The sequence below is a fragment of the Acipenser ruthenus genome, chromosome 29 (genome assembly GCF_902713425.1).
Source record: "Acipenser ruthenus chromosome 29, fAciRut3.2 maternal haplotype, whole genome shotgun sequence".
In the NCBI taxonomy this organism is placed as follows: Eukaryota; Metazoa; Chordata; class Actinopteri; order Acipenseriformes; family Acipenseridae; genus Acipenser; species Acipenser ruthenus.
The window spans coordinates 1,212,963-1,232,191 of NC_081217.1; the positions used below are offsets into that span (position 1 = coordinate 1,212,963).

At 46.0% G+C, this 19,229-nt stretch overlaps 1 protein-coding gene across 1 annotated transcript; it reads left to right on the forward strand.

Moving 5' to 3' along the window:
* Positions 1-1,660: 1,660 nt before the first annotated feature.
* Positions 1,661-13,879, forward strand: LOC117429412 (protein APCDD1-like). The gene is made up of 4 exons (XM_034048844.3): positions 1,661-2,103; positions 9,867-10,047; positions 10,525-11,050; positions 11,384-13,879. Exons 1-4 carry the CDS (start codon positions 2,043-2,045, stop codon positions 12,131-12,133), a joined length of 1,518 nt encoding a protein of 505 aa, XP_033904735.2. The 5' UTR covers positions 1,661-2,042; the 3' UTR covers positions 12,134-13,879.
* Positions 13,880-19,229: the final 5,350 nt, after the last annotated feature.

Genomic DNA, 19,229 nt, shown 5'->3' on the forward strand with positions numbered 1-19,229 from the left:
ATTCTGCAGATAACTTTTCCAGGCTTGTTCTGAGCGACCGCGCTTCGAACTACATAAGCGGTGATTAGAGGAGGTGCTTATCAGATGAGCCGATGATTTCATTGCAGCTCTGTGGTCGTCCAGGCTGTCGAGACATGACTTGAAGCCCCGAGTCACGTGACAGGACCTGTTTGCAAAACCGACCAACCGTCACACGCTGTCGGAGGAAGGAACCATTCCTATCTGGTGGAGCAGATAAGCCCTCTGAAAATACCACGCTTTGATTGCATGCAATCTATTGTCTTCAAGTTAACCAAAGCCGATAGAGTAGGCTCTAGAGAAAGTGTTTGCAGTCTGTGTAGCATTTATTTCATTTTATGCAAAAAAAAAAAAAGCCATTATCATTCCAGGTGTAAAAAGCTGAGCCAGACTTTTTTTGCTGCATTGACAAAGGAACCGGTTTATACAAAATTATTGGAAGAGGCAACATAACTACCACCCCCTAACAGAAGATGGCAAAATATATATGGGTCTGTGTTCAGGCTCCCATTCGCTGCCATGGAGCACACTGTACTGTGCTGCACAGCAAGCCCGGCTGGGAGAGGTGCACCGGGGTCAGTCCCAGGCTTCCTCCCAGTCAGGGTGCTCCCCCCGCGGATCACTGATCTCTTTATCATCCTGGAGAACTGTGGCAGCCAACCGCGACTGAGATCTGCCACGTGGCTCGGCTCAGGTCAAAAGCCACGGCTGCACAGATCTGACTCACGTGACTCCGTCTGTAACTCCATAACAAATGATTTGAACAGTTATGGGTGCTTGAACAAGCAGGCGTATCAAACCCTGTTTCACTGATAAACGCAGCTGTATGTCTTCTGAAGCTTTCAGATAGTCTACTTTTACACAGCTTGCTCTCTTATACCTCAGTGTCTCAATCTCAGCCTCATTACCCCTTCTTCAGGCTCCCTGTCCATCCTGCTAAAGGAACCATCACATTATCGATGTTTCTCTAAAGAAAATACACCTGGCACAATGATTTTATCTGATTGCCACCGTCAATTTGTAGGACTCGCCAACAATGGTATTTTAAAAATGTTATTTGTACACTACATTTGTTAATTTACCTTTTCAGGAATAAAAGCCCAATAGTTTACAAAGTGGACAAACATTCCAGCTAAATGCCTTCTTCAGTGTAACAGTAACACACACACACACACACATGCACGCACACACGTACGCACACACGTACGCACGCACACACACTGACACACACACACACGCACACACACTGACAACACACACACACACTGACACACGCACACACACTGACACACACATACACACACTGACACACACGCACACACACACACTGACACACACACACACACTGACACACACACACACACACTGACACACACGCACACACACTGACACACACGCACACACACTGACACACACGCACACACACTGACACACACACACCCTTGTTTTTTTTCAGTAACTGGTGTATAAAGATAAGCAGGGCCCAGACAGTCTCCCGCTGAGTTTGAGCAGCAGGCAAGCTTCCACAACTCTGCAGCACCTTGCTCTCAATCCTCCCTGAGAGTGAATTCTGGAAGGGGCTGAGCAGTCTCCTCCTACTCCTCTCTCCTCTCCCACTTCAAACATTTAACTGAGGAGCAGCTCTGGTGCAGGGGCACAGTGAGAGAGGCAGGCAGAGCAGAGCAGAGAGAGAGAGAGAGAAAGAGAGAGAGAGACAGAGACAGAGAGACAGGGACAACATCCTGGACCATTGCTTTTTTACTTTTCCTTCACCCTCGAATCTGTGGATATCCTACCAGAAGACTTGGCTCTTGTGCTGCATTTCAGTTAAAAAGTTTGGGGAATTAAGACATCTCAGAGAGTCGTTGTGAAGACTTGCTATGGGTTACAACTCCAGAAGGGGCACCAGCTGAAGACAGAGAGAGACAGAGAGAGATAGACTTGTTTCTGGAGTGTGCAAGAGAGACACAGAAAGAGTCAGTCTCGTTCTTGGAGTGTACAATTGTTTTCAGACGGCTGTTGACATGATGCTTGCTCATCTCGCGCACCTGGTCCAGATTCTGTCGGTGGCATGGGCTCTGGAGGGTGAGTACAGAGGATGTTTCTGATGCCTGAGGGTCACTGATTCTTCTCATGCCTTCTCCCTGCAGTGGGTGGCTGCTTCACTTCAGTTCTCCACTGCGTCCCAATGATAAATGCTTTCGAAGTCTCTATAATGAAGGCAGCACAGTACAGTATTTCACGTGTCAGTAAAAAAGCGAAATGACAGTCACACTTTAAACACTCCCTTTAAAATAATACTGGAATACTTCTTACTTTAAACAGTTTCTTGTGGAAGTAAAATAGCCCTCGGAATAATTGTAATGATGCCTATTTCAAAACAGTGAATATGTTTTTATTAGAGTGCAGAAGTGAGGCTTGATTTATAGAATACTTGTATATCGGTTTGAAATTAATACAATAAAACAGAGTCTAGCCTTCGAAATGTCTTGTTTTCTAAATGAAACGTGGATTCTCAATAATTGTATTGCTCTGACGAATGAGATGTGATTTTTAAAAAGAAACGTTTCATCGATTTCATAACATTTTAGTATTCGTGAAATGTTTCTAAACTTTTCTGTTAAACAGGTGCTTTTTGGTCATACAAACTTAAAAACAAAAGTTTTAAAAAGTTATAAATAATTATGTCTTTAAATATCTTACAAGCGAAAGCTTTGCAAATTGGTTCCAGGATCCCCAAGCAGATAAAGGCTGAATTCTTTACATGCAATTCCATGTGTAGTTGTGAAGGGTATATAGGCTTGTGCTGCATTGTAGACTCCTAATACTTGAAGGACTGGTTGCTCCCTTTGGAAACCGGGTTACAAATCCCACTTACTGTTCCTTAATTGGGTCCTGGCTGCCGTCAGCTCCCGGCGTTCCGCTTCCTGACAGATACTCAGCTCGGATACGCTATGACAAGGGCTGGCTTCAGAGTCTGTTTGTTTACAGCAAAGGGAAGTGTTATCTGAAGAGTGTTGTAACAGTATTATGAGGCTGCTGGGGTGCTGTTTCGCATTTTCTCTCATCTCCGCTTTGATGTCTTTAGAAGTAATACAACATCTGTGACCCTTTTGCCCCCCCCTCCTACCCCTGTACTGAGTACAAGTCTTTTGTACGTTTGACATTCTGTAGTTTTACCTCCATTATCCCCATTCAGTGTGTGCCTCTGTCTGAGAGCAGTGAAGTGCTCTTGAGGAGCTGCGTCTCTGGGCTCTGCCAGCTCCCTTCCCTGCGCTCGCTCCAGTGCCTGTCTGAGAGCAGTGAAGTGCTCTTGAGGAGCTGCGTCTCTGGGCTCTGCCAGCTCCCTTCCCTGCGCTCCAGTGCCTCTGTCTGAGAGCAGTGAAGTGCTCTTGAGGAGCTGCGTCTCTGGGCTCTGCCAGCTCCCTTCCCTGCGCTCCAGTGCCTCTGTCTGAGAGCAGTGAAGTGCTCTTGAGGAGCTGCGTCTCTGGGCTCTGACAGTAGACGGTGGGCTAGTTCTGGTAACAGCAGGAATAATAAACCAACATAACTGTTGCACTGAAGCCACCCTCAGTCTCGTTTTATTTTTAACACTGTCCTTGAGTCCTAATTTTTCTTGTCATAATGGTGACAGTGAAGGGGATGAAAGTAGAGCAGTTTATGGAGCGTGAAATTAATTTCTAGTAACAACAAGGATTAGAAAGAATACAATGCCTCCAGCCTCTTTCTTTGCAGATGCTAGCTCTGTGCAGCTTCCAGATCACCAAGCCTCAGGAAGCCTGCTCCGTAAGAGAAAAGCAGGCTGATTAAACTGGTCGGGCTCAGTGTAATCAAACTTTGAAATCTGCTTGAAAGAATAGGATGCAAAATTGCCTGTTTGCAGACGTTCACGTAAACAAGTAAGAGAAAAGCAGGGAGGAGGCCAGAGAGCTGCAGTATCGGATTATACCGCACATGTGAAGTGTAATTACACCCCGTCCTAATTCAAACAGGGTGCATTAGCTCAGCGAAACAGGAGGCTGGCTGGAGTCTGCACGTGCCCTTCACCATGTTCTTCCAATGCTTATTCCATGCACTAGTTTTGTTTGCATCATGTTTTATCATGCATCTCTGTGGGATGGGGTTGGGAGGAGGGGTCTGCCTTAAGGTCATTTTGAGATAAGCTGATCAGAGAGGGTGAGTTTGGTTGCTTGATTGAGTGATTGCATGATTACATGATAGTGTGTGTGTGTGTGTGTGTGTGTGTGTGTGTGTGTGTGTGTGGTAGGCTTGGATCTTTGTGTTTTTTTCAGTTAAGATACCTCTTTATGGGCAGCAGTGTGGAGTAGTGGTTAGGGCTCTGGACTCCTGACCGGAGGGTTGTGGGTTCAATCCCCAGTGTGGGACACTGCTGTTGTACCCTTGAGCAAGGTACTTTACCTAGATTACTCCAGTAAAAACCCAACTGTATAAATGGGTAATTGTATGTAAAAATAATGTGATATCTGTATAATGTGAAATAATGTATAATGTGATATCTTGTAACAATTGTAAGTCGCCCTGGATAAGGGCATCTGCTAAGAAATAAATAATAATAATAATAATAATAATAATAATCCAGTAGGTTTCTACAGTACAGTGTACTCCTCTGTGCCTATGAGGATCTCTTTACAGCATGGGGTCTGACAGCTGCGGCTTGTCATTCATTACTTTTCTGAAGTCTCTGCTGTTACATTGTCGCTAGTAGCTGGCTGCAGGAAACCAGCATTTCATTTTAATGATCTCCTCTGATGTTCCAGCTTCATCAAGGCTGTCAGGCTACTTTATCAGCAATGATCCGGGTTTCTGCACAGTTGTGTCGACGTCAATCTAGATACTTGTTGCGCTAGTACAAGCCAGTTAAGAAGCTTCAAATCATGTTTTACTAAAGATGGCGTTTGTAAAATGGTTATCAGAGAGAAAACTAAAATAAAATTACAAAATCTATTTCTTCATTCAGTTAGATTTGTGTTACAATGTTTACCTCTATAAACACAGTCATGAAAACGTCATCAAAACAGACTTTAAAGGAAAAGTAATAAAGTAACGAGCTGCAGCCTTTTTCTGTTAGATACCAGGCTGTTTATTAAGCATGCCCCTGCTCTGCCAGGGGTCTGTTTGGCAGCTCTGTCTCTGAAATCACGTCACCATGCACGCCACTTTAATTCAAAGAAGCAAGAGCTGTGATCAGGACAGGAATGAGGATGATGCCAACCAACAAAAACATGGGCAGCACATTTCTAATAAAGAGAGCTGAGTTGCTGAGTGGGGCTTTGAACCGTGGAGGTCTACATGGCAGCCACCTGCACCACACAAAGACACTGACGCTTTGGGCTTGATTCCCTAAGCACTTACTAAACTTGCTCCATAGATTTTCTTGTTCCGCTTTTCCAAACTGCAAAAAGGCTTTGTGAAATAAATCAAATCAAACCTCATTACTCAACACGTCGCGCAGCATGAAAAACGAGGCATGTGCATTTTTTTTTTTGTTCTTGTTGTTTTTTTAGTGGTTTTTTAAAAAAAAAAATTGCTGTCATCTGGTTCCATATGGTGCGCAGCTCGGAGAAGGCTGTCCTCTGAGCAGACAGCCAAGCGCACTGGAATTACAGGACGCGGGATAAGAAAGTACAGGCTGCCTTAGCCAAACATGTGAGTACAACAGCAACCAAAACATTGCTAGTCATGGGAACTGAGCCTCAATAAGCACGGACTCAACTGGAATGTGTGTGATGTGTGCTGTGTGTGAGATGCACGGCTCGCCAAGCCCCCTCTGGTGTAAGACTGAATTCTCTGAGCAGAACTGCTCCTAGGCAAGAGGACAGGAGAGCACTGGCTGGGCTGTCCCATCGTTCACCCCACAGAGACAGCACTGATAACAGGAAGGGTGCTGCTATCGGAGGTGTCTGCCAGGCTGGGCTCCAGCCCCTATCTGGCCCTCAAGCCATTCACCTGTCACGCTTGCTTCAGCTTTTGGGTCTCGGGTTCACGTGTTTTAAAGAGAGATTTCTTCAGGAGTCCACTGTAAACAAGTTGCACGTGTCCAAAAGCTCCTTCAGAAGAAAGCTCCCATTGTCTCCCATTGCTTTTTCAACTCCTAATGATGTCTTATCAGACACCATACACCACGCTGTAATGGACGAGGTAATGTGAGCCTCAAATGAAACACTGAACGATCCTTTTGAGCAGTGCTGAGTGTACCTGCCAGGAAACAGAAAGGCTGGCAGTGATTTGTAACAAATTATTGAAGCAGGGTGTCAGTGATGTGGAGTCGCCCAGATTGCTTTACTGAAGTTTTGCATGAATCACATTGTGGAATCTATGAAAGCAGCCATCTCCCAAACTGTTCTGCCAAGTAAGACATGTGTATCCTTTGTTCACGTAGTTGATACTGTGGCAAACCGCGGTTTCTCACAGGAGGAGGAGGGACGCGAACCCGGGACCTCCCGCTCTGAAACGCAGTGCCGATAGCGCTGTACAAAAGAGCCGGGCTCTCTTGCAGGGGCAGCTGTCAGCTGTCCCAACTGCGTCGTTAATAACCGTGCTGTCTGCTGTAACAGCAGTGCTAACTCCCGCGCTCTTCTTAAATATACAGTCAAAGCAAGACTTGTTTTGCTTTGCTCTGCTCGTCCAACCAATGAAAATCTTCCGATCAGGTCTGTTGTTTAACCCCTCCCCCGGGGCTGAGATACTGAAAGGCCGTTCAAAGGGGCCCGTTCTCTCTGCGTGCTCCAGTGGATTTATTCTGTGGTTGGGTTGGTGGTCCTGGAATTCTCATAGATTCTGACCTGTACTTGACTCTGCTCAAGGTTTATGATGTTATTTCCTCAGTCATGGCGCCCTCTGCTGCCGAGCCACTCTTATTACAAGCCAAACCTCAGGCTGGTTACACACTGTCGACATATCACACGTGTCACAGTGCCCTCTACTGGAGGGGAAGAATGTTACCAACCCCATTCCTGTCGCCTGCCAGTCCCTGGCTGACCAAGCCCAGGAGATGTGGCTTCACCAGGACACTGCTACACAAATATATTCAGCAGTATAAAATAACCTGGTAGGAATTACAGTATATTAACATTTCAATAAGTTACAGTCTTTACAAGTTCAGATTGGTTAAAGAGGCTGCAACTGGAACTAGCAAATCCCCACTAACCTAGCTGTGCATCTGGTTACGCTGGGTGATGCGCTACAGCCTCCACTGAACCCCTCGAATTGAAATGATGCATTGACGACTCTGTGGCTTGTCTGGTTTCAGAAGAACAAACACGGTCACTCCCTTTGGACGGAGTACAGAACAGAGAGCGGGATTCACTTTGTGGGATTGTTTGACAGGTTCATTCCTCAGGCACTGACATGCCAAGACCTCTCTTCCAAAGCGAAGGGAAGCTAGTCCGGGGTCTGGATCAAAGCCAGGCGGCTGCAGCCCAGCTGAGAAGCCGTCGTTTTTTTTTGCCAAAAAGACAGTGTGGTTTGTGAGCCAGCATCCAAAAAAAAAATGAGGGAGGCGGTTTGGTTTTGATGGAATGGGGCAATCAAGGAGATGAATCTGGAGAGGAACCTGAGGGTTTCAGGGCTGTACTGGAAAGCAAAATACTGTATGTCATTAATATACGGGGGAGAGGAGCCTTAAGAGTTAATGTCACTCTGTTCAAGACGGGTCACTGATATGTGGCTGCTGCTGCTGCTTCCTAACATGCATGTTCTTCTATGAGCTTCTGGTTGACGTTCAATGCATTCCTCACTATACCATGAAAGCCCTGGCTTTAAACTGTGGTGCTCAGTCCTGTTCAGAATTGTGATTCCTATTCACTCTGTTTATTCCTTCATAAGCCCAGGCTTATTGAGACACACACATACAGCCTTGCTAAGACACACACAGACAGTGGATTCCACTCTCAAACTTCAAACTTTTTCAGACAGTGTTGGAAGCCTGTAATTACATCATGCCTTGTGCATCTGGTGTAGTTGTAAAAGCGACTTCTCCCACCTCTGGAAAGACTGAATGTGTGCACAGAGCAAGGGAAGAAGGCTTTTAAATGAGCCCAGTTCTTTGTTCTGTGAAGGCACAGATTGCAGGTGCATGAAGACATGTTGAAAAGGGCTGGTCTTTGGCTTTCGCGTGGCGTTCAGTAAAGTCACAGACCGGAGTTCAGACGGCAGAGGGAACCCGGCTGCAGGCAGGCAGCCCCGGGTTTGACACCTGGGACCGAACGAGATGGAGCTTTATAGACCGGATTCACCGCACTGACAGAAACGTGGCTTAAGAGACCGAGTCAACTTTGCTGACTCAAGAACCAGCATCCTGGATTTCTGTGGACCCATTCGAGGGAAGCTTGTCCAGCATTGAGGCTTGGTCATAGTCCAGCTCACCTCTCAGAGCAGTGATACATGAATAGGGAGGTCTGTGCTGTAACTGAAAACTACGTTTCCAAAGAGGGCTGATACCCTCCTGCTGCTGGGCTTCTTGTAATGGACTGCTGTCTGACGCAGCTCATTATAAAGCATCAAGCCTCTAGCTCACCAGTGCAGTTGCATGTAATTGCTCTCTGTGCAATTTGAGGTGTGGCAGGGGACCTGCTGAGATCGTGATTGAGCCTTTTAATGACACACATCTCGTTAAAAAACTTTTTAAAGGTTGAAACCGCAGTTTATATTCACGGAAAAAAAGCGAACCAATTTACTCAGCATCAGCCTCGTATGCTCAGTAATTTTAAAAGCTTTTTTTTTTCATAATTGCAACCATATGTTTAATCACAGATGTAATCTTTTCCACTGAAAGGCACCGAATCATGAAAAATTGGGTGAAATTGAACGGCTCCGCGTTTAAAACCCAAAGCATCCCAGTGAAATTGCAGCTCCCACTCAAATTAAAATGGTATTTTTATTATTCCTTTTGGGGGTTTTTTTAATTCTCATTTTCATCTCATTTTACTGGTCTGCAGACACAGTTGGCATGCTTTGTTTCTCCAGAGTTAGTGAGAAGTCTACATGAAACAGATCACTGAATGGACAGTTTAAATAAATGTGTGACTTGGAATAAGCCCTTTAATTAAACCTGATTTATTCTGTAACCCTAAGAGAATTTCTCTAAGATTCTGGCATATCCCAAGAGTATTACAGATTTTTGTTGTCAGTTACCAAAATATTTACAGAAGAAAATTACAAACATATTTATTTGGCTGGAAATATGAAAGCTGTATCCATATTTTGGTGGTAGACACTGAAACTAGCAGAATGATACATGAGGTGACAAGCTGGTCTGTATCTCCATTGAAATGGTTTCTGGCTAACCCATAAAATGGTTTTCTTCTGCATACTTGGAAGCCTGAAACATATGGAATTAATATATTATTTTTCTGAGTGCTGATTAATTGTGTTCCGTTGTGAATGGTTTTGAACGCGTATCAGCTAGCTGGCTGTGCTGCAGTAAAGTGTTCAATTAAAACACATGTGCATGATAAAAACCTGCCTCTATCTTGTTTTAATCACCCAGCAATGAAGGCAGCGCTACCGTTGAGGGGGTTTATTCAACTGATCCAAATCACTAACAGACAGAAATCAGATGAAGAGTCGCACATGCACTGCCAGGTGTTTGGTTTGAATCAACTCACATTTTATAATTATGCACCATCAAATAATGTATTTCTACTAACTTCATGTTACAATGACTTCATATAAAATCCAATTTGCATTTGAAAAGAAGCATGCCTGTTTGCTACCGACATCTTGCAGTAAACAGCTTTGAGAATCTAGACTCAGTTTCTGCTCCTGTATCTTGCACATTGCTGCCAGTGGTTTTGCAGTCATTAAACAGCTCGCCTTTGTCTTTCCAGTGCTGCCGATCTCTGGAAGCAAGCTGTGGGACGTCCCGTCAGCTCCGCACCCCCAGGTGAACACAACGGTCAAGCTGCAGTGGGAGCCGCAGTGCCAGTTCCAATTGCGCCACTTGCAGGACGGGGCGAGGATCACAGCCCTCGTACCACCTCAGCTGGAGGGCAACTGGGTGTCCACAGGGTAACACTTCCATCTGCTGACTTCTCATTGTTAGCTTATTCAGCTCCCTAGCAGTTCAGGCATGACAGAAAGTAATAAGAATTCTCCAGAGAGCCTGAAAGCATGGCAGCTGTTTCTATTATAATTTGAATCCATGTTCATAAGCTCATTATGTCATGTTGTATTATATTATAGTTTGCTAATCTCATGCGATCTTAACAAACTTAGCAAGTTGGCTGCTGTGTTTGCACTGCAGAACTCCAGCAGTGCATTGTGTAAGGAGGCACTGTGCCATTGCTCAGACAGGACAATAAACAAAGCCTGCCACTGCTAACAGGGGCCGGTCATTCCTTCAAAACGAAAGCTATCCTGCTTAAAATAACTTCATGCAACATTATTGAATCTTCCAGGAGTGTTCCAGCTGAGGTGTATTAATGATACGGTTTCCCACCCCCAGGCACAGACTGTAATGAGGTGCCTGTGTTTCTGCCCCTGTAGGTGTGAGGTGCGCCCTGGTCCGGAGTTTCTCACGCGGTTCTACACCTTCTACTCCAACCGGCTCTTCAAAGCCCTGCAGTTCTACTACCGGGATGGGGGCTGCCGGGAGCCCGCCTACTCACTGACCATCAAGGGGAAGCTACGACTGCGCCAGGCATCCTGGATCACCCGAGGAGCCACCGAGACCGACCACCACGTCAACAAAGTGGGCATCGTCTTCCACAGCCAGGCAGCCATGCAGGAGCTCACGGGCCGGATCAACCTCACCTGCCCGGGGTTCCCGTCGCGGGGGGGCCGCTGGGCGCCAGGGAGGGTTTACGAGCTGTACAACTCCAAGAGCGGCCGTGACTGCAGGGCAGGCTTGGGCTTCTCCATGCTGGAGCTGGGGCTGCTCAGGGTGGAGAAGCAGCAGCACCCACAGCGCCGCCTGGTGGAGGAGCTGTTCCTGGGCGACGTGCACACCGACTGGGCGCAGAGAATGAACTACAGGCCCACCGGGTACCAGCGCCCGCTGCAGAGTGCCATGGTGAGTGAGTGAGTGGCAGCGGGCTGTGTGTCAGAGTAAATAGGGCTATCCAGACAAGTTGGATTGGGCTTTCTCTCTGCGTGATATAGTTTAGAGAGGGTTAGGCTGCAGCTGTGTGATGCTTAGGTGCAGTCCCATTGCCAGTAACATGGGTTAGGGTTATGGTTAGCATGCACATTAGGGTTAATGTTAGTGACAGTGGTGACTGGTAACAATGTATATTAAGGAGGGGGGTGCTTGACATCATGGTCCTGGTTTAATGAATGGCTGCTTCAAAAACAATGCTCACAGAGTGGACCTCTGCTACCCTGCTAACCCTCTGTCCTCCCACAGCACCACATACACCCGTGTCCGGCGTGCGGAATCATCTACCGCTCCAACGAGCACCAGCCCCCCATCCTGCCCCGCCAGCCGGACCTGCCCCTGGAGCTCCAGGGCAAGTGGGTGAGCCGGGAGTGCGAGGTGCGACCCGCGGTCCTCTTCCTCACCCGCTACTTCATCTTCCAAGAGCGCAGCCGATCCTGGGAGGGCTACTATCACCACTACTCTGACCCTGCGTGCCGGCAGCCCACCTTCACCGTGCACGCCTCGGGGCGCTACGTGAGGGGCCCCCGCTCCGCAGCGGTCCCCGGCGGCACCGACTTCGTGTTCAAGGTGACTCATGCCAAGGTGACGGCTCTGGACAGGGCCTCGGTGCTGATGCTCAACGCCTCCGAGGAGGGCACCTGCGGAGAGGCGGGCTCCTGGACGCTCGGGGAGGAGCAGGACATCACCGGCACTCAGGGCTGCGCCTCGCTGGGCATCACGCTCCCCCACAATGAGTACGAGCTCTTCAAAACACAGCTGGACCACAAGCAGCGCCCCCTACTGTTCATCGGCGAGAGGCCCACCGACGGCTCCAGCCCCGACCGGCCTGAGAAGAGGCCCACCTCCTACCAGGCCCCGCTGGTCCAGTGCGCAGGGACGGTGGAGACGGCTGCCAGGCACGGCCAGCGCAGCCAGCCGGGCAGAGCCAGCGTGCTCACAGCGACTCCCTGGGCAACCCTGCTGGGGGTCAGCTTGTACCTGCTCGCTGTGCTCTGAGTGGGGACTACGGAGCGGGGATGGATTCTGTGCAAACTGGATGCATACGCAAACATGTAGATATTTATATATATATATATATTGTTATACCTTTAAGAACTATTTAAGAACTGTTTTTTTTTTTATTTTAAGGTGCTATTGCCTTTTGCCTTTTGAGAAATGACATGAAAAATTATATAATAAAGTCATTAATCAGATATTCAGGCTAATAATAATAATAATGGAACAGCCTATTTTAATGTGAGGTCCATCGAATACATGGTACACCTCAGTTCTGCCAAGTTAATAGAACTACTGGTACTTAAACCACTAAGCATCCCAAGTTATAAGAGGTATACAACTGTTACTGTTTCTGCCTCCTGGTAGAAGCAGGAGTTGCTCCAGTTTCCCCCACAATTAAATTCCTGCGCATGTCCCTCCCTATCACATCCTGAGACACTCGCTACCGGGGTGCGTGGGGGGGATCAAAACTCCCATCAGCATCAGAAAGCTGCTGCAACCCTGAACCACAAAACAAAACCTTGTGCCGAAACGCTGCTCCTTTCAGAGACAAAGAAAGCCACAACAGTCTTTGTAATATCTGGCTCGGTATCTGACATGTTCTCCATTTCCCTAGTAACAGCTGTTAAAAGCAAATAGTTCAAGGTTAGGGTCGGGGCAAGGATTAGTTTAATACAAACAAAATAATACAACGCTGCTTGGCAAAACCCAGCAGCGACTGCAGTAATGGTAATCGCTGGAGCTACAGAGCTGTCGCTTTGATTTAGACTGGAAGAGCTCAAAGGAAGCAGATTCCAGAGAAGATGAAAAGAAAGAATAAGAAGAGCTTCACAATGTTTGAGATTCCAGAGCTGGTGTGCTTTCTCCTTCTCAACCTTGATCTCAGGCTTCGGACCTGGATTCCAGAGCTGGTGTGCTTTCTCCTTCTCAACCTTGATCTCAGGCTTTGGACCTGGATTCCAGAGCTGGTGTGCTTTCTCCTTCTCAACCTTGATCTCAGGCTTCGGACCTGGATTCCAGAGCTGGTGTGCTTTCTCCTTCTCAACCTTGATCTCAGGCTTGAGACCTGGATTCCAGAGCTGGTGTGCTTTCTCCTTCTCAACCTTGATCTCAGGCTTCGGACCTGGATTCCAGAGCTGGTGTGCTTTCTCCTTCTCAACCTTGATCTCAGGCTTCGGACCTGGATTCCAGAGCTGGTGTGCTTTCTCCTTCTCAACCTTGATCTCAGGCTTCGGACCTGGATTCCAGAGCTGGTGTGCTTTCTCCTTCTCAACCTTGATCTCAGGCTTCGGACCTGGATTCCAGAGCTGGTGTGCTTTCTCCTTCTCAACCTTGATCTCAGGCTTGAGACCTGGATTCCAGAGCTGGTGTGCTTTCTCCTTCTCAACCTTGATCTCAAGCTTGAGACCTGGATTCCAGAGCTGGTGTGCCAAGGCTCTCCTGAATTCAAAATGTAACAGGAAATAATGTATGGGTTCCGGTAGACTTTTGCGATATCATTTTGTAGTTGCTTTGATTACACAATGTTAAATAACAGATCTAATCAAAGCAACTCTATGAAGTAAAGTCTGTTAATTCTACAGGGTGAGGCAGAGCTGTACACATATCTAAAGTATTTAATATGTAGAGGGCTTGCCATGTTTTTGTCTCATTTTAATGCTCATGTTATTGCTGCTTTGTAGGTCCTCTGCATTTCCAATTATATCATTTTATATAAAATACATTAAAACATGTTTTCCACTATAATTTCTGGAGTGGGTTTGGTTCTTCCTGGAAATCGAGTGTCTGTTTTCCTATCTTCCTGGCTAACGACAGACTGGGTTAGGATGGTTTAGGAACAGATCCAGCGGGTGTATTATAAATCACAACAGATGGCTCGTGTCTTCCATGATGTCAACACAGTGTTTCAGAGCTGTTTATGACAGCCATGGAGACCGCCACTTCTAAATCATGATAAAGCATGCTCTCTTATACTACACAATTATGTACTAGAATAACAAACTCTATCAAATAACAGTTTCAATGGAGCTTTTTTTGGCCCACCAGGGGCTGGGAAACTTGGCTCCTTTTTATGTTAATTTGTTTAAAAAAAAAAAAAAAAAAAAAAGTAACTGCCCGTCATGAAAAAATAACCATTTGATGTTTTTCGGCATCAGCTGATTAGATAACCAGCCTTTAACATGGATACCAGTTACACTCGTGACTTAGTTTTGCCAGCTTATCCTGTTTCAACAGTCAGAGTTGTTAAGGGAAGATATTTAGAAATAAAAATGCTAAATATTCTGGAAAGTGATACCACACCTCAGATGAAGTCACTGCACCACCAGCTCCCACAGGAAAGCTGTCTTTCATACTTACTAGAAGGTAAATTACCCAATTATTTGAAAATAGAAAGTAAGGAATCAGCTGGATTTGAACCCAGTGGCCCCCCAGGAGAACAGCACAGCATACTAATGAACTAGCCCACTCCCCCGCCTCACTTCCACGTGCACGCTTGCTTTTTCATTGACTGAACGGCAATTTAACCAAGTCTTTGAAAATAAAGGAAGGAAACCCTCAACAAAAACAACTCGGGACTGAAATGGTTAAACACGCAGCTAAAAACGGCACCGTCCCGCTTCAGCTCGGTCGTCACGTCAAGTTGTTTTAACTAAATCCTCTACCCTGATGGTAAAGATGACTTGTGAACTACAGCAGTCAGCTTCCAGAGATCACTAGCTCTGTTGGCTCTGTTTGAAAGGCTGCCTTTTTCCACAGCTCTTCAATTTTTGTATTATTTTTACTATTATATATTTCTTTTTATTATTATTATTATTATAATGTTTTTTTTCTCCAATTTTAAGAGAAATAATGAAGCAATAAACCTCAGGGTTTCATTAAAGATCAGTTCCTGGCTGGAACGGGACGGGAGGGTTTTGAGTGTCACGTCCAAGACAAACAGGCTTTTCAAATTAAGCCGAAAGCCTGCTTGCAGCGGTTGCTGGTACGCGCCATGAGGTAATCGTTTGGTTGCAGCAAGTGTACGAGGCTTGGGTTTTGAAAACAGCCAGCCTTTATCAGTGCTGATGGATGGGGTTTGGGATCCTTCATTAAATGAAGGTTAATGCCTCATAAATCTGAGCTGGCACACGGTTCCAACAATAACACGCGGGGATGCCCTACTGCTTCGCATTGTGGTCTGGTGTTTGGGAGGGGGTTTAGAAGTGTTCTTCACAAACACGCTGTGGTTTGTGGAAGAAAACCGACCGTTACTTCATTGTAAGCTGTTTGTAATTAAGCGAGCAGACGTTCAGTCCTTCTAAAGAATGGATTTTAGGAGTTTGCTGTGGCTGTTTCAATTTTAAAAACCTCGCAAGGTCAGGATGCTTGGAACGAGACGACGCCGTTGACACGGACAAGTTAATGCAGGGCAGGCCAACGTCAGCTACTGAGAAACCCAAAGGGACAATCCAGCTGTCCAGCCAGGATAACATGAAAGTGCTTGTCTCCGGGACTGGCCTGGAGCGGACACACTGCAAACCGACAGAGTGCAATGACTTTGTCCTGATAGAATACTGTATGTTACATACGGGGAAGGAGCTGGGAAAACTACTAGATCAACTAGGATACGCAAATAAAACAGGCAGCTGGGACTTCCCACCAAATTCAAATAAAAATTCAGACATCTGGAAGGGATTCTCAAAGGAGGCTCCCAGCTAGCCAGCCAGTTAACAGCAAAGCAGAGCTGCAGTGCAAGGATACAGACCTGCTAGGTGTTAATCTGTAGTGTAAATACAACGCGGTACTTTGCACATTATTAGTACTTCTTCACCACCCATCCTGTAAAAGTGGTCCCTGAAGTTGGCAGACAAATCTACAATGGGCATGCACTGTAGTTCCTTAAAATGAAGGACTGTCTCACATGCCCATGTGCCACACTACATTCAAAACACGAGGCACCCTCTGCAGTACAAGCCTGGCCATGCTTTCCACTCTGTCTGTCCTCAGTCCGATTTGAAACAAAGCCACTATATAGATTTTGAGTTTTACTGAACCTTTACTTATAGGATGGCTCAAAGTCAACAACGTGAGCGTACCGAAGCCTGCATCGCACGCACAGATACAAAGCCAGCACACAAGTCAATGGAACGTTCCTAACATGCATCGTGTTTTGTGATACAGTGATGTCACAGATCTGACCCCTGCTGGTGAGGTGATGTTAAAAGTGCTCTATCTACTGGGTGCACAGTACACAAGCCAGGCTATTTTGTGCAGTGGTTAAGTCACTTGACTGGTGCCTGGTTCCTGCGCCCGGTCTCTAACAATGCATCCGAAAGCCCCTTGCCAGTGTTAATATATGAAACAGTTCTGCAAAAAGCCTTGTGTTCTGAATGCTCCAAGTACCACAGCAAAGGTCTTGCTTGGTGAATAAGCACATCAAGAACACGTACACAATCGCAGCATGTTTGTTTAGTGCTTTTTATGGGTTTCTGTTAGCACCGACAATGGGGCATTTGGTTTTGTAAGGTATGATTTACTGTAAAGCCGGCTTCCTCGCAGTGGTGCTGTAAAAGGGGTAGAACAGATAAAAGTGTCGGCTCCAATCAACACTGAATACTGAAGTTCCAGCTGCTAAGCTTCTTGCTGGCAGACACTTCACACTGCCAAAATGACATCAGCGCTGCATTCATCTTCTCACAACTGAAATTATTATTATTATTTTTTTTTTTTTTTTAATGTCAGGCTCTGTTAAGAATATCCTATTATTATTTTTTTCGCCTATATAAGCTACAGCTGCCTAATAAAAAAAAAAAAAAAAAAACAGCATAAGAAATGCATTAGGTTTCTGGCTCAGAAAACGCAGAACTGTTGAAAAATGCAAACTTCTTTTTTTCCTTTCTAAAATGAAGGAAATGAAGGGGGGGGGGTTCTTTTGCCATATTTCCAAATTAGACCCTTAAATCGTTTCCTTTTTTTAGAACTGGAAAGTCCATAAATACCACAAGCCCCTCTTCCTGCTCCCATTGCATAAAGACTGCAGTGCCATCATAGAAGGGCCCCATTCACAAAGCTCTGAGGCATTACCTTTTCCTTTTTCTTAATAAAGAACGTCTTCTTATATACTGTTCTGTACTGTTTGTGGTTTCCAGGACAACAGTTTCATGCATCTAAAACATTATTTTATTTAGAATAACATTCTTTAAAACAACTCACGAGTAAGCTTGCTGAACACAGCCCATAGTCTGAATGGCAATGCAGGCAAAGACAACCGCGCTGCTGTGACAAATAAGTCATGAACCTGTATCTTAAATAAAAACAGTCCCTAAATGTTGATGGCATATTTTCCTTGAGACAATTTGAAAGGAAATTGAAGTAAATCCTGGAGATGGGAGGGAAGTAAGAACATAAGAACATAAGAACATAAGAACATAAGATAGTTTCCAAACGAGAGGAGGCCATTCAGCCCATCTTGCTCGTTTGGTTGTTAGTAGCTTATTGATCCCAGAATCTCATCAAGCAGCTTCTTGAAGGATCCCAGGGTGTTGGCTTCAACAACATAACTGGGGAGTTGGTTCCAGACCCTCACAATTCTCTGTGTAAAATGTGTAAAGTGTTTCTAGTATATGCTGCTGATGCTGTTAGAGGCACACACAAACAGCCCTACTGTGCATGTAGATTTGAAGTAAGCCGCCAGTTTAGAGGAGCATGCTACAAACCAAAACCTACGTCTAGCTCCCGGCAAAACCAAAGGCACAGCTGAGGACTCCAATTAACCATCAGAGACAAGCCAGGGTGTTCTCGCTTTAGACCGATAGCAACGCTTTTCTTCTTTTGTTAAACCGATGCAACAAGAAGCTAAATCCACAAGCCATGAAGCTAAATCCACAAGCCATGAAGCTAAATCCACAAGCCTCCCCATCAGCTCCTGATGAGCCAGCCAGGACTTCAACATTCAACGTGAAGCTAAATCCACAAGCCATGAAGCTAAATCCACAAGCCATGAAGCTAAATCCACAAGCCTCCCCATCAGCTCCTGATGAGCCAGCCAGGACTTCAACATTCAACGTGAAGCTAAATCCACAAGCCTCCCCATCAGCTCCTGATGAGCCAGCCGGGACTTCAACATTCAACGTGAAGCTAAATCCACAAGCCTCCCCATCAGCTCCTGATGAGCCAGCTAGGACTTCAACATTCAACATGAAGCTAAATCCACAAGCCATGAAGCTAAATCCACAAGCCATGAAGCTAAATCCACAAGCCTCCCCATCAGCTCCTGATGAGCCAGCCAGGACTTCAACATTCAACGTGAAGCTAAATCCACAAGCCATGAAGCTAAATCCACAAGCCATGAAGCTAAATCCACAAGCCTCCCCATCAGCTCCTGATGAGCCAGCCAGGACTTCAACATTCAACGTGAAGCTAAATCCACAAGCCTCCCCATCAGCTCCTGATGAGCCAGCCAGGACTTCAACATTCAACGTGAAGCTAAATCCACAAACCTCCCCATCAGCTCCTGATGAGCCAGCCAGGACTTCAACATTCAACGTGAAGCTAAATCCACAAGCCTCCCCATCAGCTCCTGATGAGCCAGCCAGGACTTCAACATTCAACGTGAAGCTAAATCCACAAGCCTCCCCATCAGCTCCTGATGAGCTAGCCAGGACTTCAACATTCAACGTGAAGCTAAATCCACAAGCCTCCCCATCAGCTCCTGATGAGCCAGCCGGGACTTCAACATTCAACGTGAAGCTAAATCCACAAGCCTCCCCATCAGCTCCTGATGAGCCAGCCAGGACTTCAACATTCAACGTGAAGCTAAATCCACAAGCCTCCCCATCAGCTCCTGATGAGCCAGCCGGGACTTCAACATTCAATGTGAAGCTAAATCCTCAAGCCTCCCCATCAGCTCCTGATGAGCCAGCTAGGACTTCAACATTCAACATGAAGCTAAATCCACATCAAAGGGCACTGTCACGTCTCCATTTTGTTCCCTATTCATTACTTGGGTTATTTTGCTCAGCATTGTGAAAGTGTATGAGTTGTGGCTTGACTGTCTACCAGTACAAACTTGCATATGGTCAAATTATTCTCAATCAGCATTTAAAAAAAGAAGTAA